The following is a 26,844-nucleotide window of genomic DNA, read 5'->3' as shown; positions in this document are numbered from 1 at the left end:
TTATTTAAAAAAATTGGTCCCTGATAACACCTGTAAACAGGTATCGGGACCCAAAGATACAATACACCCGATACGGGGCGTATCATATCGTAATTTTGACCCTTGATTGAACCCTCAAAAATTTCAAAACCTGAACCAGTAAGCAAGGGAAGAACTTAAAATTTTGTCTAATCAACACGTTTTTTTCTTCCACATCTTCTTCTTCCACCTTTTCTTTTCTTCTTTCCTATAACAAAAGTAGGGGTTCAACCCCTATTTTTTTTTTGAATTTTCTTTCCTTTATTCTTTTTCTTCTCGTAAAATGTTGATTTCTAGACTTAAACATGAAATTTATACTTCTCTTATGAAAAATTATGAATAATTATTAAGGAAAGATGGTTATGGAACCTAGGGAACTACCTTAGAATATATGGTTTTACTTAAAAAAATCCAACTAGGCGACAAGGCGCCCCCCCCTATCGCCTAGCATTGCCTTGGCACCTTGGAAACTATAACTAGAATGGATTAATCCACTTCCAATGGATTAATAATGATCATAAGATCTCTAGCCTTGATTCATGCTTTTTATGCATGAATTTATGATGAAAAATGTAGGGAAGTGCACTGAGCAAAAAGTTCTAAATAATAAAGAGAACAAAAGTAAGAGAGAGAAAAAGAGAATGAAATGGCTCAATAATGGTCACAAGCTCTTTATCCTTCATTCATGCTATATATGCATGAATTTATGATGAAAAATGTAAGAAAGTGCATTGAGAAAGAGAATAAAAGCAAGAGAGAGAAAAGAGAGTGAAGAGAATTTGAACTAAAAGAGTTTCATCTTTGTGAGAAAAGTCGAATAGCCATTTGTGCTAAATTGATTCTCACAAAGAAAATTGAATCTCTTCAAGTCTTATAGCTTGTATTTCGTTCTCTTTTATCTGAATAATTTAGTTTATATTTGCATATCAGCCTTACAGAAGCATTATATTTCTTATCATTTGTTTCATCATTGATATACTTGTTGTATTTGATCAGCTAGTGGTAGTCTAGCTGAATGTTGTTGAGTTTTTAGTTTGAACACTATAAAATCTTCTTGGATCCCGTAAATCCAACTAATGAAAGGTCTTGTTGGCACCCATAAGCCTAACTGTTTTAAAGCTCTTATTGGCACCTAAAAGTCCAATTGGTGTAAAGGTTTTGTTGACGCTTGAATGTCTAGCTAGTCTAGTGAAGTTCTTAGGAGGTTACTTGAGGAGAGGACATAGGCTGAGCTTGGTTGAACCTCTATAAATTTTGTGTGTGCTCTCTGTTGTTATTAATTCGTTCTTGTTATTGCTTTCTAACATTCAATCTCAATCTTTTTTTCTATTTTGAACATCAAATTACTACTCTGAATCATTATTGTATCATATTTTTTTTTTAAAGTTGTGTTGGGGAAGAAACTTGTAGGACCCAATTCACCCCCTCTTGGGTTAGGATGCCTAGGAAACAAATGAGTAGCTAATTTATTTTAATCCTATTTCATTTTCCATTCCTCGTTGCATTAGTAAATCATTTTAACAATTTCTTAGAATTTTAATTACTATTTTAATGCTTTTTATTAAGCAGCAATTAATGTTTCCTTTTGAAATAGAACATTTTACTAATCTTTTAAGTTAAAATCAATTAGATATAATTTCCGTATAGAAAACGAGTTGACCCAAAACAACTATCTTTTTCACCCGCTTATCGCTATAGTAATCAATTAGATATAATTTACTATCTTTTTCACCCACTATTTTCCTTTTTTTGTCTTGTTTTCTCCACTTGCTCAAACTAGTAAACAAAATAAAGCTTCTATTGGGTTTATAGTATTCTTCTTCTTTTTTCTTCCTGTTTCCTTCCCTCTTCTTCTTCTTCTTCTTCTTTCCTTCCATCGGTCCCATTGCAAACACCAAATAAAAACCTAATAGTCTAATTTGCGCATGGTTTGCCCCTTATAAAAATTCATTAATTCCTATAAATTTTTACTATTCTTAGGTGTGCTCCTATTAAATTTTAAACAAAATTAATTTGTCCTAGGTTTTTTCTTGTTTTCTTTCACTCAAAGCGGTAAACAAAATTGAACATCTATTGGGTTTAAAATTTTCTTATGCAAATAGAAGCATACTTGGAAAAACTAGTTATTTATGAGAGAAAGAGGTCTCTTGGAATGTTAGTTTACTCTAAGCTTGGACATACTTGAAACCAATGATATCTTTGAGAGAAGGAGGTCTTTCCTTCATTTGACAACAACCATATGTAAAACTTAGTTTAGTCTTTAAATGTTAAAACTAAAAAAAAAAAAGGAATGAGACTTCAAGCTCTCAAAACATAGTGTATAAATTCAATTTAGTTTACCCAAGAATGACACATGTTTGGCTCTTTTAGATGTGATGATTTGAGTAGATGAAGCTTTTTTGATTGTAGAAAAATAGGGGAAGAAGATAAGAGAAGGACCCATAGAGAAGGGAGGAGAGGAGGATTGACAAGAACCAAAAGGAAGGAATCTTGATGCTAGAAAGTTTCCTTAGAAACATATAGTTATTGGAGACTTTCCAAAGAGGGAAGATTGGAAAGCATAGGTTAGCAAGATGAAGGAGAGGGGTGCTGACTTGGCACTAATGAGAAGGTTGCGTAGGGGAAAGGGAAGGAGAGGGGTGCTTACTTGGGCATCTTTGCTTTATATATATAGTATAGATGTTATGGCTCCATACTTCTTCTCTTTACTTTGTTATTCTTGGAACATGCTTTAACTCAATATTAAGAGTACCTAAAACTAATGCTTATGTTATTCTTGGAACATCCTTTGAAGACCTATTTGTATGAGCTCCCCAAAATCAATCTTTACCCACTTTTCTTAATTGGGGTACCTACTACAAATGCAGGTTTGTTTGGAAAAGGTTTTCATAGACCAATGCCCACTGGATGGTTAACCCTTATTTCTCATCAACATCCATTTTCTTAATTGGAGAGTCCTCACGCTACAAAAAACCTTCATATATTACAAAACAAAATTTATAAAATGTGTTTTCTCAAAACATTTGGCATAGTGTCTTTAGATCACCATTGGTTTGACCACAGAATGACAATATAGAAATGTTGATTTTTAGAATTGCAAATAAACTAGAAGCTTTGCAAGGTGCAGACCAACCATAGCACCAACACACTCTACATTAAAAAAGAAAATACCTCATGATATTGATGCAACATCATTATGTGTGAGATCTAATGATTAGTGTTAGATAGTGTATGCCCTTAACTCCAATCAGATTGGTATTTATAAAACTTATATTATCTTAGAATGTTTTTAGCCATTTGAAACTTGAGGAGTTTATCATGCCAAGGTTGACCCCATTGTATTGCCAAATTGGTGGAGCAGTCTATCTCAACTACTAGGATTAGACCTAAGATACAGTGAATCACTAAACTGGGGCCATTTTTGGTTATGCCATGGACCTTAGAAACAAATGGGAAAAAACTAAAAAGTTACATTCAACACCTAACTTGATATCGATACTTCACTAAGTGTTGGATTGAGTTGCTTTTGATTTACAAATCAGTCCACTTATGGTCAAATGTATGTTGGAGCAGTTTGAAATAACACTTGAATGGGTGATCACTGTGATATGATTAGTCACTTTATTATACAAAAGAGAATATCCCATACATATAATTTATTTTATAAAAAAGTATTTGTAAAAGGTTTTAATCCTAGGATCCATTTGAGTGAAGGGTGTGACACTATATCTTACAGTCATGAAAGAGGTCCTTCCATGTGGGCAGTGTACTGATATTATTGGTTGAGAGGTTGAGAGCAAGTATTTGCTTGGGATGAAATGTGATGAACACTTTCCTTAGGTTAAATCATTGGGCTTGGGTTCATAAGATGGATAAAACCTAAGCTCCACTTATATTTAAGTGTTGAGCCAAATTTGAGACCAATAGGATCAGGAGGCGGCTGACTAGTTGTACACTTGTACTAGTGAATTCAGCCCATTTGTTTTAATATATGGCTGAACCCATGTGGCTTAACTTTGGAGATTAGTGGGTCCCATGCCATACAAGGTTTAGGTCGAATTGATTAGTCAGCGATATGAAAATAAAAGATTACTTAAGAGGTTCAATTTGTTTCCAACAAGAAGCTAGGTAGTTGGAGATTATGGATCGAATTATGCAAGCTTATTGTTTTCTCATTATCCTAATTTAATTAGGATTAATTCCTAATTAGAAGTTATCTAATTTAGTTAGAAATCTGATTGGGAAACTCTTTTTAGGATTCTAGCTAGAAGTCCAGTTCTTTATCAAGGTAAGAGTATAGCAGGATTGAGACATACATTTACACAGAATTGTTCTTCCAAACCCTAGTTTGACCAAAGTTAAAGGAGACTTCTCTCTTTTCTTTCTGAGTTTTCCAGCAAAAACACAAATCTTTAGGCTATGTTTGGTTTGAAGGAAAAGGTAGGGAAAGGAAGGGAAACATGTAGAAATCTTGTATAGATTTCCCCGCCTTTCCCTTCCTTTCCCTACCTTTTCCTTCAAACCAAACACAGCCTTAGAGAGTGATCAATGCTGCATTCAACCGGAGATTTGAAGTGGAAACCATTAACATCGATTCACATCAATTGACTAGGATCCAATCCAGCAATTTGGGTTGCACCATCTATAGAAATAGACCACAGAATGGCAATACAGGAATATTGATTTTTAAAGTTGCAAATAAACTAGAAGCTTTACAAGGTGCTAACAAACCACAGCACCAACACACTCTGCCTCTTTATTAGTAATGCATTGAAGAAGAAAAGGCCCCATGCTTTGTTGGGCTTAATCCAATTAGATTGTTCTATTTTTTAATACTATTTAGGTCATTTTATTGGGCTTAATCCAATTACAATGTCTTAATAACACACATATCTATGTAAATAATAAATATAATTAATATCAAATTGAAATATTAACAAGTTCCACTTACTACTATTATATATAAATCATATTTACACTTTCTCAAACACAAACGATTCCTTGGGCATCAAATTATAAGTTAAAATTTGAAACAAACAACAATATATGGAATATTAAATGAAGTTTAAACACATGTATTATATATTATATGCATTAATAAATATATTATGAATAATTTGATTTATGGTTTTGTTTGATTTCTAAAATTTAGAAAAATCCGTCCAAAACCGCTAATTTCAGTTTGGTTCAGTGCATTTTAGTGGTCTAGACTGTAGACCACATAGTGAACACCCCTAATTGTTAGAATTGAAAATCATGAGTGGTCATCTGTGTAGTTAAACAATATACATACATATACACAGACAAGGTTTTTATTTTGTATTTTGTTTTATTATATATAAAAGAATACATCTTAGTTTGCTTATTTATTAATTTATATGTATGTATATTACATTTTTTTTTTTTTGCTACAAGAAGGAGATGAATGAATGACCTTCCATAGTTGGTTTCCATAGAAATAAATAGATGTAAGCGTGGATATAGTTGTAACTTCCAAAAACAAGTGTGCTCATTAACTACCAATCAAGCAAGGTCCAAAGTATGGCGTATCGTCCTGTATTGGTATTTTTTTTAAGTTATATTTATTTATTTTTGAAACCGGTTCAGAGGAGTCGATTTAAGGCCCGACTATCCTATGAACCAGTGAATGACTCGATACAATCCCTGGAGGGGCGTATCAGTAAGCCATCAACACGAAATGTATCGGCCAATAGGTATGGATACTTTGAACCTTGCAAGTACTGATGAAACAAACCAGCATTCCAGGTTTTGTTATCATTTAATAAATCTGAATCAGCAGCACTAAAATCAGGCACCCAAACAACTAGTCTCTACACCATGTACTAGGTAAATTAGGGACCCAAGGGTCACCCCAAATGCTGATTGTGTCACCACGTCAGTTCGTTTACAACAACCCAAAACCAAAACTCAATGAACCGCACAGATACCTTTTCATATCCAACAATCATTTTTCTTTGGGACACTATCCAAGAAACTCTCATATGGGAAAAGCTTAGCTTTAAGAATTCGCACCGAAGTAGAACCCGTGTTCTTGGTTTTCAAAACCGGTAACCGGTCAGGCCCCCGGGTCCGGTTACACTAAAAACCAGAAATCTTAAAAAAGCGTTGAAAAAGTCAAAAAACTGTTAACCCGGGCGGTCGGACCACTAAACCGTTCGACCTAGGTAGCAGTTCGTGGGTTCTCTTTTTTATTTTCAATGATTTAAATAAAATAAAAAATCAAAAAATAAAATTCCTTTAATATCCCCATCCCAAATCAATTAATCGAATGTAGGGTTAGAACCCCATTTTCATTCTTCCCTCCTCCCTCACACCCAACCGACCACCTGTGGTGACCAGCACCTCCGGCGTTCGACGGCGATACACATCGACCAACGGTGATAAATGGCGACCGACGACAGCGAATTTGCAGCGGCGGCCAACATTTTTTGCGATTTGTAGCACTTCTAGGCTTTGCGGCAAGCGAGTTTGCAGAGGCGGCCATCCCTCGCACCTAACCGACTACCTGCGGCAGCCAACACCTCTGGTGTTCGACGGTGACACACACTTACCGACTACGACTAAAGGTGATTGGCGACAACGAGTTTGCAGCGGCGGCCAACGTTTTTTACGATTTGCATCACTTCTAGGCTTTGCAGTAGGCGAATTTGCAGCGGCGGCCATCCCTTACACCCAACCAAACACCTGCGGCGGCCAGCACCTCCGGCATTTGACGACGACACACACCGACCGATCGCAATTAACGGCAATCGACGACGGCTAGTGTTTTTTGCAATTTGCAACACTTCCAGGCTTTATGGCAGGCGAGTTTACATCACTTCCAAGTAAAATTTAGTGTAATTTTTTGATCAATTAGGTAAAATTAATGTGTATTGAAGTCTTTTACAAATCAATCTTGGTTGCATAGCAATCTAACATTCTAGAGTGAATGCTCATATTTCTCCCATTTTATTTTGGTGCCAGGGGAATCTATCTCTGTGAATCTTGATTTTAGGTCAAGGATTTTTGCATTTTAGGACTTAACATTCTAGAGTTTTTTTTTCTGTATTTTTTGCAATTTTTTGATTTATTTTTCTGTATTTTTTTTGAATTTTTTGTATTTTATTTTCATATTTTTTTATGTATTTTGTACTGTATTATTTTTTATGTAGATAGTTTTATTTTCTGTATTTTTTTGTTTTTTATTTAATTTTATGCTATTTTTTATTATTTATAAATATTTTTTATTTTTAATTTATTTATGACATCATGGGTCGAACCATTCAACCCGGATGGTTGAACCGTCTAACCGGAAACCAGTCCCCTAACCGGTTCTATTTCCGGTTCGTTTTTAAAAACCATGCCCGTGTTAATTAAGATGTGCCACCCAACCTTTGCTAATAGTGCATCATTGAAACATTTCATTCGACGAATTCCTAAACCTCCAGCCCATTTGGGGAGACAGATTTTGCTCCATGATACTTTAAAATGCAGTCCGATGTCCCCTTCTACTCCAAATAAATTGTTGCATGTTGATGTAGGCGCATGTGGCAAGGCCTAGGATGGTGCCACATGGCCTCAGTCCGATGAAATCCTGGCCGTCCGCTGCTAACTAACTTCAGCCATGGTCAAGTATAAACAGAGGCCATTCCTCTTTAGGCAAATCATCTGGGAATCTTGTTAATTACTTCTCTCTGGCATTGCCGCTCTTGAGTGACCTTGTCTGAATTCTCACCTCAGGCCTCGTCCGACCTCTATTGTGCATTCGACTAACTTGACCATCGGGGACTCCGACTCCGCCCCTGGGATAACACCCGGGGCCTCTGACATGCTCTCTTGTTCTTAGGTCGGATACATCAGCCCTTGGATATATAAGCCCTCGTCTAAAGAAGTTAAGTTACTTTGTTTCTCTCGGTCCATCCTTGGCAGCAACATATGTAATTCTCTATTTCACCGAATGTTGAGGATAGGATGGCTAAAACTTAAAGCTGACTTCAAATATGTACGGTTGATGATGAGGCCACACCTTGTTCTTGTAAACAGTTTTTAATGTTGGTGATATGAGTTTAACATCCACCATGAAAAAGTGATTGCAAGCTCTGAGTCCAATTCTTAAGACAATAAGACCCCTCCAAATGTATATAGAAAATGTAGAATCAAACCCATGGAATTGCAAGCTCTCTGTGGCATGGTCAGTGAACCTCACATGCACCCCACTCGGCCTCCACTCCCAACTCCTTATCATGTATAGTATGTAATAACAAGAAAACATAGTTTTTAAAAGAGCAAGGCTTGAGACAAGTCAGTCTCACAACTGTAACATGTATACCAGAAGCTCTTGTCCTACTAGTACTAGGTATACTAAACTATAACTTCATTTGTGTCAGACGTTGAGCCTGGTCTTGCAATTGCAATATGAATTGAAACGTACAATCATTTCCCCTGTTACCAAAATGGGTAGTGTATTTCATATGATATTCACTTTTAGGGGTGTCAATGGTATTAAAAAATCTGAGATTCTATGACCTGATTCAATTTGATAAATATCCGAATTCAATCAATTATTTAATTCGTATATATAATATATAAAATATTTAAGTGTTTTATATAAATTAGATATACATATATAATAATTAAATTATATAAATATTTATATGTTTATATACTTTTTATAAATAAAGTATGTATTTTATATTTATTGATTACCTAAAATAATTAATTGGTCGAATTCAAATTGAATTGAATATTCAAATTTTTAATCAAATTTGAATTCAAATATTAATTTTCAATATCCATCCGATATCAAATCAAATTCAGAATCAAATTTTCTACTTGAATTCGAATTTGGATATTGCCTGATTTGATTCAAATTCGATCTGTTTACACCCCTACTCACCTTATAGGCATCGTCTTTGATTGGCCATGGGCTTCAGAAATAGAGAACAAATTTTATTGAGCACTTGTTGGCCATCTGTCTAAAAACAACTAAACACTAAAATAGATGTTCAATACAAACAGGAGGCATGTTCCACCAAACAGAATCACCGGAAAGATTTTTCACAAACTGAACCAAAAGATGAGCTGCCTGATTAAACAGCCTAGGAATATAAACAAAATTCAACAGAGAAAAAGAGCAAGTAAGAGATTTTGTCTATCCAGATGGAAGATTCCCAACTAGAACCCCCATGTCCCCCATTCAAAAGATTAACTATGTTTACGCATCAGCTAGTATAAGAACTCTGCTCCTTCGCAAAAGACACAGCAGAGACACCTCTTGATTATAACCTTCATTTTTCCTTTGCTTGGGAATTTGGCAAAGGTCAAGCATTCCACACCGGCATGTGGGTTGGACTAAATTTATTTATTAGCCCAATCTAGTGAATGGTAGAGTCAGCTAATCAGTTCCACTTTGTATCACATTAGGCGGAGTAGAGCCACTACTCAGATTCACTTGCATGAAGATGCTTAGGAGGAATTCTAGATGGACTTACTCTGTTGCATCATATACACATCTTTTGAACTTGCTTTACAAATTTCTATGATGGATAACTTTGCTTGAAAAAGAATCAGTCTTGCAAGATGTAAGGGCGGGGGGGGGGGGGGGGGGGGGAGAGGTCAAACAATCTTCAAATGAAATGAAATGTCTCCCGACTATAAAGAGTTCAAAGCAGGAAAGAATCACTGATCCTGAACAAACCCTATCTTCATGAACCAAGGCTGTTAAATTCAATAATTCAAACTTCAAAATTGTTTGGCCCATACAAACTTAAATTAATTGGCACTTTTTCTAGTAAGCTTACTGTAGTTTGGAGTCAAGACTTCAGATTTGTACCCACAAAAAAACTGCCTGCTGTCTTAAGGAAACAGATACTGGTATTTCAAAGTCACAAAACCTAAAGTGCAGATTAGAAGAGACAGAAGGGATAAGAATTAATAAATCCTTATCATTATGGTTACGATCATGTTAACCGGTCCATGTGTTCCAGAATAAAATATTACAAGCAGATCCATTGAACTAAGCATACATCAACATTAAGTTGGCATTGACTTAAGCTATTGTGCACGAAAAAGGCCAAATATACCACCTCTTCATCATTTCAATGACATTAAGTTGGACAACTGAAATAGCTGTAGCATATCAATAGAGTAGAGGATCTAATGACAATAGAGTGACAACAAAGAACCAGATCTTTTTGCAGTCAACATGGAATAGTTGGATACATACAATGACAATAAAGACCTACCACCATCAATGATGATCATATTGATGATATATAAACAAATGCTCATTCAACTATAATGATCTAAGGATGGTCACAACAATGATGGCAACAATTATCATAATACACAACTATCTCAGAACCTGCACCAACACAATTCTCTTCAACCAGTGTAGTTGATTGACTCATGGAACTTATCCAATGAAGCAACAAATGGTACCACATGTAATCACCCGAGATGGCAGCATTTTCAGTTCAACCTCATATCTCAAATAATACGATATGAGCAAGGAAATTTGTCTTCCCTGTTCCATCTCTTTTTTTTTTTTTTTCCCTATACATATTATGCTAGATGTAGTAGAAGCTCCAAGCAAAATACCTTGAGATTGAGGAATAACAAGAACAGTTTAGACCCAGCTCCACAATTTTGCTTCTAACAAAGCAAGAATCCATATCTTTGAAACATTTGTTCCTTCTTCACTTATGAGTTAGCTGCAATATATGACTTAGCTGCATTGTCTATGATTTCATACTTATTCAATGGTGTTCCGGTAATTAACCATGTATATAGCAACCACAGTCACCAATGCCCCAATCAGTTGCAAAGGCGAGAATGTCTCACCAAGGTAAAAATACCTGACAATAAAACCATACTGTTCAGCATAAAGCAATATATTATAGTGGGTTTTTCATTTTAGCTCTGGAGGCACAAAGAAAGAAATCTAGGCAAATGCATGAACTTTTCTTTTCAAATATCTCTTGAATATTTTCCAACAGTTACAGATTTCCATTATCTTACCCGAAAATTGAAGCAAACATTGGGGTTAGGAAGGTGAGAGAGCTAAGCTTAGTCAAACTGCCTGCAAATGCATCAAAGCCAACAATCAATAAACCCTAAATATGAGTCAGTTGTAATCATTTTCTGTTCTAATAAAATATTTTCATGCTGTCAAAAAAATCCTAAATATGAAATACTGTATCTTAAAGGGTATATTTTAGTTTGATACTGCTTATAAATGGGCTATTTTTACTGCTATATTTATTTATTTATTACTGATTGTTTAGTTCAATATTTAGCTTCTTATTGGATCTTTGGTCTTATGGACCTTATGGGCCTTGTTCAGTATTTGTTTATTGCTGCTGCCTAATCAGGGACATAATTGTAACTTTCTTTTTTCTTATATTTCAGTTAATAATAAAAGATACCAGGCGCATCATGACACCCACAATTTGAGTGGCTAATCTTCAAACCTTCTCTCTTCTCTTTTTTTCCTTCTACATTTATTCTTGTGCCATTCATTTTTTTATCATCAACTAAATTCAGATTTATATATTCAACAAAACAAGTTGGTATGAGAGCAATCAGTCTTGGTAAGTCTACATTTCTCCCAGGAGAAACTCATGCAGACTTAGGGATCAATGAACCAGAGATTTTTATAAGCCTGGAGGACTTCTGGCATTGGCACTTGGGCGTCTCTAGAAATTGGCTAATTTAGAGTGCAGTTTTGGTTAGGAGAAGATATGAAGCCTCTGGAGGAAGCAGCTCACAGAAATCACCATTTTTTTTTTTTTTTTTTGATGAGTACAAAAATCACCAGTTATTACTACCTATCTACTCTGATATTGAATAACAGTTAAAGAGGAGGGGTGTTGCTCTTGCTCTCTCAATTTTCGAAAAACCATCTTCACTAAACCACTAAAACCACTAAATAACAACCAACTTGGTATGAGAGCATTGTAAGCTAAGATTGAGAGTTAATTGTTCATCCTGAATGGGCGGCTGGCATCATCTGTATGGTTTGATGGCATCAGCAATGGACAGCTCACCTCTTTAGGGTAGGAAAACGGGTACTAGAGGATGGACCTTCAACCTTGATTTATAGACTATAGAGTCTTCCAACATAGAGTTTATCCTCAATAAACAAACGTCAGTATTTTTTCAAGATTTTCTTCTGAGAAAATGGAAAAAAAATCAGATTTTCCTTTATACAGCTCTAGACTTTGATTGAAGTGGAGTGTTTTCACATATTTTTCTGTATCACCATCATGTAAGCCTTGTCGCAACTATATGGGGTTGTCTACATGAATCCTGTTTCACCATTCCATTCTGTTCAGAGCCATATCCATCGTTAAATTATGGGCACTTAAATCATTTCTTATTACTTCCATCCAAATCCTGTTTGGTCTTCCCTTTGCTCTTCTAGCCTCATCAACTTGTAACAGAACACTTTTCTAACATGTGCTGTAGATGGCCTTCTATGCATGTGACCAAACCATCTCAATCAGTTTCTCTCATTTGAGGACAAGGAAAGTGTTTTCTTACAAGATCTGTGATGCCGAAGCAATAGGACCCCAAGCATGAGAACTGGATGCAGGAGAATCTCATTTTTTAATCATAAATGCAGGAGAATCTCATTTAGGACATGGAAAGTTGGTTTTTCTCCAAGCTTTTTTAGACAGCTGAAAAAGAGGGGAAGAGAAATGTGGAGAGCTGCAGGAACAGCAATACTTTGGACAGTTAGGGAAGAAAAAAAAATAACAGAATTTTTAAATGGCCAGAAAAATCTAAGTAGGAATTAATCAATTAATTGACTGCATTACCATCAAGGTAGACATTGGTTAAAAGTGCTTGAGCTGTTCAAGGAGTTCTCAATTGATGATATTACCAGGGGATGGAGTGTAGTGACGTGTTCTTCAACGTCAAAGCCTGCAATTCAGGAGAGTTGGGCTCCATCAGTGCAGCAAAAGTTGAACTTTGACAGAATTTAACTTGGTAACCCGGGACCATCGGGTATAGGGGGAATCTTAAGAGATGGAGGACAAGCCTTGGCTTTATACTCTGGACCAATAGTGTCAGAGATCACTAAGAGCTGAAGTTTTGGCCATTCTCTGAGGGGGATTCCAAGTTGGTGATAGGGCGGATGCAAGCAAATGAGTTAGGAATCTGGACAAACAGACAGACTGTGAGGAAAATCAGGTGTCTAACAAAAGAGATTAGTATAACCTTTAGATGAGTTAGAAGGTCAGCCAATGGATTGAATAAAAGCTACTGTTTCCAATCCAAGAAAAAAAAAAGAATCCCATGGTAATGTCCTAGTTAGTTAATTCTATGCAATCCCACCTTAGTTGATTTTTTTTTAGTTGAAAACAGAAAAAGTGATTCGGATGGTATATGCTTTGTAGGACAAGTGGTGAATCTACTGCTCATTTACTAATCTCCTGCCCACTCATCTCTTGTATTTAGGAGTATGTATTTTCTTTCTTTGGCATAGGTGGGAACCTCTAGATCGCATTATTTGAAGACTCCTTTTTCATACCACCAAAGAAAGGAAGACTTTTATAGAGTTGCGCTGGAGATTCTGTACTTTGGGCTGTGTGGGGTGAGAGAAGCATAAGAGTCTTCAATGAAGAAACTCATCAAAAAGGAACTGTTAAAAGAGAACATGGTATCCCCCTCTCCCCACCCAATGCTCCCCAAGATGGTAAGTAGGCCCAGTTTTCATTTCAGAACCACCCAATTACAAACACTGAGAAACTACCTATAAGCTCCTCTACAAATAGGTAATCATCTATATCCCAACAAGTGATAATCCCCCTCTCCCCACCCAATGCTCCCCAAGATGGTAAGTAGGCCCAGTTTTCATTTCAGAACCACCCAATGCTCCCCTAATGTTCCTGCTCATAATGTCATTCCACCAATTTTTATCACCTTTCTACTGTTCCCACTCCTATCTGGTGCCCCTCCTATCCACTTTCTCACACCCTACTTTGTCATAAGAAATATCAAATCTGTGCTTCTCTTCTTTTGTTTGAGCTTAGCATCAGTTCCCCCCTCCTCCTAGAATAAACTTTACTGTCTTAATGAGTGGAGACCTCTAAGCCCATCTGATTTGTAAAGGACTGTAAGAGATTCATTGGTTGGTTCTCAGATATTTCTTGGCAAGGTTGAGGAGAATCTATACGATCCACTACAGGTGGTTCCAACCCAATCTCAGTGACTCACTGCACTACTTGACTAGTTCAAGGTCTTCCTCAGCTTCAACTACTTACCAAAAAATGATCTGATAATTTCCCAGATCCTTTCCCTCTTTCCCTCACACTTCTTCATTCACAATTCATACAATCTCCAATTCCCAAATTTCTGTCCCTGATACAGAGAATGTGGTTGCTCGTGATTGACAGACTGGGAACCTGGAAAAGCTACAAGGTCCACAAACTGTGAGTGAGAGAGAACTAAATCACCAGAGTTAGAGATACCTCTGGGGCCCTGGCAAATTAGATGAATGTTAAAGGGAATTCAAGAGATTTGTTCCTATGCTCTGATAAATCAGGCTTCCACCCACCCTCAAAGGATTTATCAGCTTGTGGTTGCATCTGACTCTCAAGACTTGTGGCTACAAAGGCCAAAAAATGGCCAGGCAGTCTTCTATGACCTATTGCCTTCTCTATTTAAGACATAGTAGTGGCCACCTTCCAACTAACATACACCCTGTAAATGAACATCCATAGTCAGGCACATCTCTTCTGTGGCAGGCCTTTGGTGGGAGCACTCATCTCAAGCATTAGGCTTCACCTCCACCAATTATGATGTGTGAGATTCTTCCTCCCTACTGTCATTACTTGCGTCTGGTTGAATTGCATTCTGAAGAGAGTGTCACCACCACATATAGGTCCATGCTAGATTAAATGGGCAAGCACCCAAATCCATTGAAAAATCAAGAAAAAAAGAAGAGAATGAAGTTGGTTGATCAATTACATATCCTGTATAGACCATAGTTTTCAAGGCGCCAAGGTGACCCTAGGCAACAGGTGAGCGCTTAGTCGCCTAGTCACTTAGGCGCTTGCCTGGGTGTCAACCAGTGTATCAATATAACCTTGCTTTTCCTAGTGTTTCAAGGTTTGTACACTAGTGCTTCAAGGTTTGTTTCTTAGAAATAATCCTTCCATTCCTAATGTTTCAAGGCTAGTGTCTAAGAAATATCATCCCTAGGAAAAGAAGGGACTAAACCTTTGTTTTTGTCATAGAAAAAAGAAAACAAATCAGAAAAATAAAGAAAAGGAAAGTCGAAGAACCTGTTTTTGTCTCAGAAAAGTGAAAGCAAAAACCCTAAAAAATGATGAAGGAGAAGAAAGGGCAAAGCTCCTGTTCTTGTTTCAACCAAAAATAAATGTAAGAAAAAACATTGAAAAAGATGATTATGATGATGATCTGGCGGAGCCCCTGTTCTTGCTTCAGGAAAAATAAGAAAACAAAAGCATCAAATGAAGAAGGAGAAGGGGCATAACCCCTGTTTTTGTTCCAGAAAAGGAAGGAAAAGAATAAAAAATTTAAGAAACAGTGAGGGTTATTTGTTGTTTGCAAGATGAAGTCATCATCCCATCGATTCTGGTTTCTCTAGGTGTTTGACCTTCAAGTCTTCGAACTCTTCGAACTACTCTGTATCATTCTAACCCTTACAATACAACAATCTAACAAATACACATTGGTTTATGATGTGGGAATAAAGAATGTTACGGTGTATCACCATCTATTTTAATATTTTGAGCTCAAAGTATAAAATAGAAAAATATTATAAAATAATGTAAAGTATAATACAAAAATTAGTTGGCGTTTGGGCGAGGCGAGCAGTAGAAGTGCTTAGTTGCCTAGGCAACGCCTTGACAACTATGGTATAGATATCCGATGCCATGTTGTGAGCATTATTTTTAAAGGTGTGAGAGGTGTACACCTGCAGGCGAGATGCCCCCAAAATGCCCTAAGGCATAGGCTAGAGGCACTGACACCTCTGAGGCATACGCCTCAGGTGCAAGAGGCGCACGCCTCATATGCTTTTTTCATGAGGCGTGCTAGAGGCGTACACCTCATGGGCCTCCTTCCTCTTCTTCCTCCTCATCCCCCTCCTCTTAAGGAGGCTTACACTTCCTTGTGTTCGGGAGGCTTACACCGCACACCTCTAGGTAGTGTAACACCTCATATCATGCCTCTGCGTTTTAAAACATTGGTTCTGTGAACATATTATTAGGGTAAAATGTGGGATCAATTACCACAACTAATTGCAATTGAAATAATATGTATGTGCAGCAGAAAATATAAGCAATTTTCACATTTAGTTAACCCTCCTATATTTTTTCTACTTTTCCACTAGGGGGTCTACTAACTTGGAGTACTCGGTTACAAATACCATGATAACAATTATTAGAAACAATACCAATAAATGAAAAGTCTACAAAAGGTTAAGAAGACAATTAGATATCATATTTTCATTTCCTTGGCAAAACTGCACCACAGAACCAAGGAGATGAAAAAAGAAGAAAACATGAAAATGACCTCTTGTTGCATTGTAGAAGAAGACACCATAGCTGATGGCACTTCCAAAAATGGAGGTGTAGAGAAGTGCCAAGAGATCATTCGATGTTAGTTCCTTAAAACTTCCACTGGTTGCAGGATCATGATTGAGCACAGAGATTGCCACAAGAGGGAGCCCACCAATAATCATGTGCTGTAATGAGGAAAAATGTAAGCATGTTAGCCCCTTTGGTTGGGGATCATAAATAGACAATATAATTGAAATTATAAATTCTCCCTGCAACCTCTGGTAGGAAAACATTGTCTGAAATGCATATAAGTAATGAAGACCAATGGAAAGTTTTTTTTTTTTTTGATAGATGATGTATAATTTGTATTAAAGAAGAGGGAAAGACACCCTCAGGAAAACATGTACATGATTACATGTATATCAGCTGTACATGAAAGAGACAAAATGTACAGTGAACCTTTTTCTGTAAAACAAAAGAATCATAAAAAAAATCACTCCCCCGATGGAAACAGAAATGGTGGAACCTAAAATACAACAACTTTTTGTGACATCTAGCCATCCCACCAAATACTGCTTTGCTTTACCCAGAATTGACTCAACAGGGTGTTCCTTATTGTCAAAAACCAAAGGAAAGGATTATCAAATCCTGACTTGAATAAATTGATAAGTATGACTTACCCAGCCTGTTGCCATGACAGGGTCAGAGTACTTCGAAACCCAGCGAACCATGACAGTACCCACTGCCATGCTTTGAGCTGCAAGGAGCATCCACCACTCCCCACTCCCCCATAGCGAAAAACTACTCCCTTCAAAATTAAGTGCAGGTACCTGCAAAAGAAACACCATGCCTCACAATGGCTCCACCAGAGAGAAGGAATATCATACAAGTGTCAAGCAACACAAACATTGCTGTTTACCACAACAACAAAATCATGAGACTGGTTGCAATACTAGGGGAAAAACAATAAAAACTTTGTAACATCAGTCCTTATAATATTAATATGTGAATCAGTGCATGCTTTTGATTTCATCAAAGAAATGAATGCCATTTTCAATAAGTTGATAAAAGTTTAATTTAGAGTTGTAAACTGGGAAAATGGGTAAAAGTCATGATAACCTTAATATGTTCTTTATGACTGCGAGGTGCACCAAACAATAAGAGAATTGACTCTACACATAAACAGAGTTTCAGCAGTAAAGTTGTTGATCCAATAAAGATATGTTCAGGTTAAGTAATCTTGTGCGTTTTCACTAAGAGATAGGTTGCTGTCAATGAAAGAAGAGAAGAAAGTGTGGAGAAGAAGAAGAGAGAAGAGAAGAAAAAATGGGAGCAGAGAGAAAAGATCATCCCCAATTTCTTTGATACATTGGGCAGAATTACAAGTCTTCCCCTCATAATGTGGCAGTGGTTATAACCATAATAAACAAATAAGTAAGTGGACTGGCCCCTACAGGAAAGCCCATAACTAATAAACAAACAAGAAAAAAGAATAAACATCACTCTTTTCTACAAAAAGAAATCAAACTACTCATAATGCAGTTAAACTAGTCAATAAGAAATGGTATACCTGCAGGTCCGAAACAGAAGCAGAAACTTTCTAGACACCACAACATTTATGAACCACTGAGACACACTTTTAATAACTAGTATCACTACTTATCACTTTCACTTTCTTAATACTCTGCTATAAATGTCCTTCCAACTTTTTGATTGCCAAATGATAAAATGACATACAACAATCTTATAGCTAAATCCTACTCCTTAGAATAATCTATATCAAATTTCAACTTCTAATCTCCAGCACCAACACAATTATACAAGTATTGATAATAGGGAGTGTTCAACAACATGGTTGGTTGTGGTTTTGAAAACAAAAACAACTGCCACATCAGCAAAATGATATTGTTTTTTTTTCTGATGTGGCAATTGTTTTTGTTTTCAAAAACAAAACCAACCATGTTGTCGGACACCCCTATGGTTGATCTAAAATTCCTCATTAATATTCAATAGATAAAGAAGGGCTAGAGTTCAAACTAAATCCTAAAGTTTAGATACCTGCCAACTAATAAAGAATATACCGGTTTATCAGAAATATACCTCAAGAAGTAAAAGTCCTATGACACCAAGCACAAGTCCAGCAGCTCCAATAAACCCAATGGATTCACCAAATAACAAGGAAGCAAGTATAGCAACTGTCAACGGTTGTGAATCGATTATTACCTGCATTTTTCATTTTATTCAGCTGGTAATTGTTTGGAATCACAAACTAGATAAAAATACCAAATATTACAGGATTCATACATTGGTAAAACCAACATCAGGTCAAAATAGCAGATAAAATAAAAGCATACAATCACTGAAAAACATTAGCTGTTGGCTGATGGAAAATTGAAAACATGAAAAATATTACTTACGCTACCTAAACCAGCCGATGTTTTCTGCAAACCTTCAGCAAGGAATCCCTGTACAAATATTAAAAAGATCAGAACCAGAAAATCAAGAAATGTATCAGTCAGGAAAGGATAAGACCCAGAAAAGAAAATGCCAAATACCAGAACACCCTAATAGTTGTAATTGCAAATCATTGTTATGTCTACCTCACCTGAAAACATGCAGCATCAACAATACCGAACAGAGTTATTGAAAACCAAGCTTCAAGGCCTGAAGGTTGTCTCCTCCCTCTCAATCCTGCAAACCCAATCAATAGCATCCCAGCTGGAATAAGCCGGAAAGCAGACACGAAGAACGGTCCAGCCTTGGGCAATACCTCCTTCATTGCCACCATAGCCGTCCCCCAGAAGAAGAACGGCGACACTAGAAGAGCCCAATCCAAGACCTTAGTAGCAAAACCCAAATCAAGCGTTTCCGCATTCTTGTCCTCAATTTCTAACGTTGAGCTGTTAGCCTGCAACAACTGATCAGTCTCGGAGTTGGCTCCCGGCGAATTGACGACGCACTCAACGTCGAGACCAGTGCCAATGCAGTCGACAGAGGAGTCCATTTCGGACTTTGCCCTGGTGCAATTGACGACGGTTCTTGTAGCCCTGACCCGAGCACTGCTGAGGCGATTATTATAAGATGAAACCCCACTAGTAGACCTGAGGAGGGTTTGACTCGTGATGCCATTTCTTGATCTGGGATTCAGCAGAGGCGGATTTGGTGTACCAAAGACGGGAAGGTTGGAGTGGAGATGAAGGAAGGAAACGGTTGTAGCCATGTTCGTTTCTCTTGATTATTTTTTTTCTTTCCAATTTCTTCGTTCGTTTGTTTTTGTTGGAATGGAAGTTGGAACCAATGTTTGCGTTACGGACAGGTGTCCTTTTTTTCTTTTTTTGACTTTTTATTTTATAAACATTGGAATATTACAAAACTTTTACCAAAAAAAAGAAATATTAAAAACCGCTTAGAAAAAATCTCATCCGTGAATCAAGAGCATCTTTATATTTGTATATTTTTATAATTTTATTTATAGGAGATATCTTCAATGCACAGCTGCAGGTGTCTGTGAGCACGATGTTCGCACGGTTGTGTGAGGACTGTATCCGCAGATATAAGGTAGGTTGTTACATCCGCAATACTTATGTTGAGAGAGTGGTGAGAGGCCGGGAGGGGTACATCGTGAAAATGGATCGGATCCCAATCCGATTTCAGATCCGATCCTGTTTTGTGGGATTCGGATGTATTCCTATCAGATCGGATAATAGGATCTGATTGATCAAATTTGAATCAGCCCCTATCCGATTCGAGATTGTGTGTGTTATTTATTTATTTGTAAATATGTTTATACTGTATTTTTTGTAATTTTTTATATTATTTATTTTTTTATAAAAACACATGTATATATATGATGGAAATAATTAAATAAAATACTTGTATGTTTTGTTTTTCTTTATATAAACGGTTATATATTTTTTTTATTTTCACAAATTAAATCGGATTGGATCGTATTTGGATATCCACCATTATTAATAGATTTAAATTCAAATCTGTGTTTGTAAGATCTAATCGGATCTTTGAAGCAGATCGGAATGGATGTTTGAACTATTAGATTGGATTCGGATGTACCTCGGTTCGAATCTTATCTGATCTGTTTGCATCCCGCCCCAGCCCAACGCACCCCAGCCCATCCTAGCCATGTATTGGGAACATCTCCCATGACAAGTATGGGAGATATTCTCAATGCACGCTAGGATGTGCATATGGGGCGCCAATCTGAACTCGAGCAAGGGACCCTTCTTTGCTAACCAATTAGCAACTTCTCTTGCTTGTATTTGATCATCAATTTGTTCTTTGATGGATCTCATAATAATAATCGAGAAGAGTCCCTAGGTTCTATGGTGGATCCATTCTTCCTTGTAGACTCCTGATCACTAGATGTGAATCTTCTTTCATAGTGCACTTATTTTTTATAACCATCTTTTACCAAAAAAAATTGATAACTATCATGTACTTATAATTCTTGAACTTTATGGCCATGATGGGCTTTGCAGATTGCTCAGGCTTTTGCTTGGCTAATAGTGCAATAACCACTGTCATTTTGACATTGAGAATCAAACCTTACTCATATCATCTCTTACTATGACACGCAATGCATAGTGACCATCTTCCCATCAAGAGGAATTAATTGTTAGATAGTGTATGCCCTTAGCTTCAATCAAATTAATGTATTTATTGACATTTATTATAAATGGATGAAGTACATAATCGATTTATGTTATTATGGTGTGTTTCTGTGTAATACCCTTAAACTGGACACTTATGAGACTTGTGTTAGTTTAGAATTTTTACAGCCGTTGGATGGACATGGGGAGGTTTATCCTGCAAAGGCTGACACTAATGTGCTACCAAGTGAGTTGGGGTGCCTTTCTCAATTGCCAAGTGGGTTGGGGTGGCTTTTCTCAGCTGCCAATGTGAGACCTGAGGCACATACAGTGTGGGTTTTCTTAAAACCCTGAACCGGACCGAATTCTAGTATTGCTCTGGACCTTGGAGATAGATGGGCAAAATTGGAATGTTACACCTGACCCCTAAATTTGAGTATGGTATTGCACTAGGTGTCCGATTAGGTTGTCTTTAATATGTCAATCAGTGAGATCCTCTTAGGGGCCTAAAACATGGGTATGTTGGGGCAGTCTGAGAATTCATCTGAATGGGTGATCATAGTGACAAAATCAGCCCCATTGCCGGACAAAGTGAATGATCGGAGAATGCACTATCTCTGATGGAAACCTAAACTGCTGGCAGTTGATTTCAAACTTGTTGAGATTTTTTTGCAAAATATATTTATATAGAGATATGCATATACATTATGGTTTTACAAAATGTTTGTAAAAATATTTTAATTCCCGGGATCCATGTGAGTGGAGAGTGCAACACTGTACCTTGCAGTCAAGGGAGAGGTCATCTCTTATCGGGCAGTGTTTGATCATTATGGGTTGAGAGGTTAAATGTAAGACCATTTAGGAATAATAAACCTGATGGGCTAATCTCACATCTACCTACAGTCCTTGGGCCTTCACAAGATGGCTGGACCCAAGGACCATTTAGTGTAAATTTTGGGCCCATTAAGAGCCCATACTGATGGACTCAAGGGTTCATTGTATTCAGCAGTGAATTCGGCCAAGCCTTGTAATAGAGGCTATGCTGAACCCATGTGGCTTATATGGAGATCAATGATAGGGTCCCATGCCATACAAAGAGATCCAAACTATCCAGCATTAAAGGAAGTGAGTCTGAAAGCTTAATGGGCATAAAGCCCATTTCGAACTAGGTTAATTGGATTAATTAAATAGGGGGCGAATCTAGGTATGGATCAACAAGTAAGAATAAGGGATAACTCTTTTCCACTTAAAGAGTTCAGATCCAAATAAAGATTTGAATTAGAAACTTCTAATTGGATTATGAGAAGTTGATCTTGATTTGCAAATAAGATAAGAGATAAGCCTTATCACTTAAAGAGTCCAGATTCAAATAAAGATTTGGAAAAATTTGTTAACACAGAGTGAAAGCCCAGCCCGGCCCATGAACATGTCTAATTTAACTTAATTAATTTAAGGTTTTATAGTTGATTTAAATTAATTGGATCAATTATGTGATTGTTTCATGCATGTGATGTATGATGTGTGATGTGCTACGTACATGGGCCATAAGCACTTAGCCCATATTCATTTGTTAGTGACTCTCTACGCACACCATGGTTGAATGCACATCATTTCCATGGTGCCCTAAAAGATCATTGGATGATCTCCCTTCTCAATGGGCCCCAGATCAGCTTCCTCCCCAAGAGGAACCGTACGGAACTCTAGCCGTTTTGGGCCCATTTGATTATGACTTCAAGAAAGTCAGTGGGAGCCACATTGGTTTGACCTAAATCAGATCTAGGGATGCAATAACTTGTTCCCTCTAGATTTATATAAGTGCATGTGATAGGGAGATTCATATGATGAACTCTCTAAAGGCCTTCCATTATTAGCATGAGGATGAGCTTATTACTAATAAGGAGATGCACCATAAAATTGGGCTATCCATTTGCCGGTAAGTCTGTTTGAATGCTTCATAAGATGAAAGGGGCATCATAGACCAATGTGGGAGGGGCTTATCCTAAAATGGAAGACTTTTTCACGGTACCTTGGCGTTCAGGAATATGACGGGTCTGCACATACTCGACATAAAGGTTTATCCTAAAATGGCAATGAACCTTGTCTGATAGAGGCCAAAGGGAAAGTTCATAAGATGAATGGATATGATCATTCACAAAAGGTGGTGGGGTTATGCAGTTGAAACAGTTGGCTTCATGCATTATATGTGATTTCCCACATTTCCAGATATATAATCGTGTCTCCGTCACTGAGATAGGAGGGAAATCTCAAAGATGAATAAATGGAAATGGATCATAGATTAAAAGCTTTTTCTATGTAACTAACATGAATTAATTTAGGTTGTAGACTAATAATTTGCATTACCTTTATCAAAAATGGCAAATGAACAGTTCACCAAATTGTTTGACGATAACAAACTTAGGGGTCCAAACTACGTTGACTGGTTCCATAACCTTATGTTGGACCCAACCCAAGGTCCAACTACGAGCTTTTTAACTGCAACAACTTAAATATACGCTATTGAAGCTGGAATTACCGCGGCTGCTGGCACTAGACTTGCCCTCCAATGGATCCTCGTTAAGGGATTTAGATTGTACTCATTCCAATTACCAGACTCGTAGAGCCCGGTATTGTTATTTATTGTCACTACCTCCCCGTGTCAGGATTGGGTAATTTGCATGCCTGCTGCCCTTGGCATCTTCCGCATCCAAGAGAACACACAACAGATATGTGCCGAGTGCATTGCATAATCACAAGACAATGCATGGCATCACGTTCTACGTGTTCATGGCTGCCTCACCCCCCACCGTGGGAGGAGAGAGACAAACTATCACTCGAGGGGTATCAATTCCATTTCTTTGGGTAGGCAACACAGGAACCATCCGCACACGCCCAGTTAGCAACAACTAGCTTGGGCGAAACTGAAGAGGAGGGGCAGGTTAATGGTTCCGACCACAAGCACAGAGCCCATCAACACATGCCATCCAAACACCACTCACGCACATCGCGTACACCTTTAGGCAACCACCCCCCAAACCAGTGACGCATCAATGACACGTAGAATGGCCGAGGAAAGCAGCACCCAAAGGCCCCACTAAGCACAGAAAGCAACCACCAACATGAATCAACATCCGAAAAGGGTCACCGGGAGATCACAAGAAATGCGAGAGATGCCAACCGTGTTGCACCATTCCCACTCATGTGAGGTCCCCCCATGGGGGCCTCCCATGCTTGAAATAGGTACACCACGGAGGCACCATGGAGTGCCCTGGGCAGAATGCGGGGAGGCACCCAAAGCACAATTGCCAAACACCTTGCACGTCACCTAACCCAGCATCACTAACCCACAAACGCGTGTTCACGAGCACGCGCGGGACGACACTGTTAAGGCTGCGGCAACGCACGCAGTGCTCAACACAGCAAGTGCGACCGTGCATGCTGCCAAGGGCACCCAACACAACACGCATTGCTTGCGACCAAGGGGCACTCAACAGGCGTTGCGCTGCAACGTGTGCATCGTCGCGCTCCCAGATCTCTTCTAGTGCATGTCATTGTGCAGCAGCATGCACTATCAAGTAAAACCTTGCACATTGTGATGCACGTCATTGCGCTACCATGTCGCGCTCGGTAAGCATCAATGTGCCTTCATGTCGCCTCTAGCGCATGCAACTGCGCTACCCGTGCGTCATGGGTGATGGGGGGGAAGTCCCATGACTGCCAATGCACGCCCAATGGCGCCCCCAGGGGGGAACCCCCCCAGAGTCACCACCCCCCCTCAAAGAGTACGTTAAGCTTTTGGGGCTCTGCCAGGAGCAAACATCACTTTTCTGAAAAATCATACTGGGGTTAGGTTGAGATGTACGGCTTAGATTGGACTAAAACATGACAAGTGGCATTAGTTAGGATTGAAAAACGATAAAATTAATTAAAATAAATTTTTGGAGAAAAATATTAATTTTATTAATTTTTAATCACTAAAAATTACCAAAAATTGGGAAAGATCTGAAAAAATAATTTTGGAGGATGGGGGTTGCTTTTTCACACCTGCAAAAAAATTTGTGCACCAAAATAAGTTGGTTTCATGCCGAAAGGTATTGATAGAAATGGTTTTTTGTAATTTTATTAATTTCTAATCACTAAAAATTACCAAAAATTGGGAAAGATCTGAAAAAATAATTTTGGAGGATGGGGGTTGCTTTTCACACCTGCAAAAAAATTTGTGCACCAAAATAAGCTGGTTTCATGGCGAAAAGTATTGATAGAAATGGTTTTTTGTAATTTTATTAATTTTTAATCACTAAAAATTACCAAAAATTGGAAAAGATCTGAAAAAATAATTTTGGAGGATGGGGGTTGATTTTTTCACACCTGCAAAAAAATTTGTGCACCAAAATAAGCTGGTTTCATGCCGAAAAGTATTGATAGAAATGGTTTTTCACTAATATTTAATTTCTAGAAATTACAAAAAATTAGGAAAATTTATTTTGTGGAAATGGGATTGCATGGAATCAAAAGGGAACACTCCAACACTACTTTTGTTTCAAGGTGAGCTAGTTTCATGCAAGAAAGGTGCACAAAGACGAGTTTGGGACTGTCAATCAAAGCGGTGGCATGGGGGTGTGTATGGGTGATATGTTGAAAGAGCAACAATGGTCACAAGTGCATTGTGGGTGTGCACATCCCTTTGCACCACGACACACCACATGAGGCACCAATTGCAATGTGGGTGTGCACACCCACATAGTGCAAAATGATGCAGCATGGGGCATTGTGTGCAGTGTCAGCACATCCACCACGATGCACACCCACTTGCGCCCTGTGTTAATAGTGTAGGAGGGCTGTAAACTACACACTATGCAAAGGTGGAATTGGTGCACCTAACACAAGTGGTAGTGTTACAACCCTACACTACACACCACTAAACGGTGTGTTACAGCCCTGTCAGTAGTGTTAACATGTTTAACACACACCACGGTAGTTTAGTGTTTTCTAATATTGGTCACCTCACGTGGAGGCACCACAGTAACCACTTGTACCATGACACACCACGGGGGAACCACAGCACACCCACACGTGGCAGTTCACGCATGCACATGCACGCCCGCGTCCGCGCACAGCCGCCGCTCGCACACGCCCGCACCCGCGCACAGCAGCCGCCCGCGCACAGCCGCCGCTCGCACACAGCCGCCGCTCGCACACGTCCGCACCCGCGCACAGTAGCCGCCCGCACACGCAGGCCCGCGCATAGCCGCTGCCCGCACACGCCCGCACGCGCACGCAGGCCCGCGCTCGCACGCCTGCACCCACGCACAGCCGCCGCTCGCACACGCCCGCACACGCAGTCCTGCACCAGCCGCCGCTCGCACACGCCCGCGCACGGAGGCCTGCGCCAGCCGCCGCTCGCACACGTCCGCACACGCAGGCCTGCGCACAGCCGCCGCCCGCACACACCCGCGCACGCAGCCCGCCAGGTGCGCACGCCCACGCAGCCAGCCCGCTGCGCACTGCACAGCCACACCCACACTTACACGCACAATGGCAGGCCACAGGGGCACAATATGTAGTCAGTCGGCAATGCGCACCGGTAACCTCTATGGGGATATGGTGGGTGTGGAGACATGGGATAATGGAAGGTTGTTTTGATGAGTTAGATTTCCCCAAGGGTGTTATGTTGAAAAGGAGGGGTGGTA

The 26,844-nt window shown here is 38.6% G+C and overlaps 1 protein-coding gene across 1 annotated transcript; it reads right to left on the bottom strand.

Moving 5' to 3' along the window:
• Positions 1 to 10,129: 10,129 nt before the first annotated feature.
• LOC104610135 (nodulin MtN21 /EamA-like transporter family protein) lies at positions 10,130 to 19,815 on the bottom strand. Its single transcript, XM_010276623.3, has 7 exons — positions 19,159 to 19,815; positions 18,971 to 19,018; positions 18,654 to 18,776; positions 17,234 to 17,383; positions 16,567 to 16,738; positions 11,038 to 11,098; positions 10,130 to 10,874 (listed from the first exon to the last, which is right to left on the bottom strand). The coding sequence occupies exons 1-7, from the start codon at positions 19,771 to 19,773 to the stop codon at positions 10,772 to 10,774; spliced, it is 1,272 nt and encodes a 423-aa protein (XP_010274925.1). The 5' UTR covers positions 19,774 to 19,815; the 3' UTR covers positions 10,130 to 10,771.
• Positions 19,816 to 26,844: the final 7,029 nt, after the last annotated feature.

This window comes from Nelumbo nucifera, chromosome 4, assembly GCF_055504915.1.
Source record: "Nelumbo nucifera cultivar China Antique chromosome 4, China Antique-T2T, whole genome shotgun sequence".
Taxonomy (NCBI): domain Eukaryota; kingdom Viridiplantae; phylum Streptophyta; class Magnoliopsida; order Proteales; family Nelumbonaceae; genus Nelumbo; species Nelumbo nucifera.
This window is presented reverse-complemented; position numbering and strand designations above follow the sequence as displayed.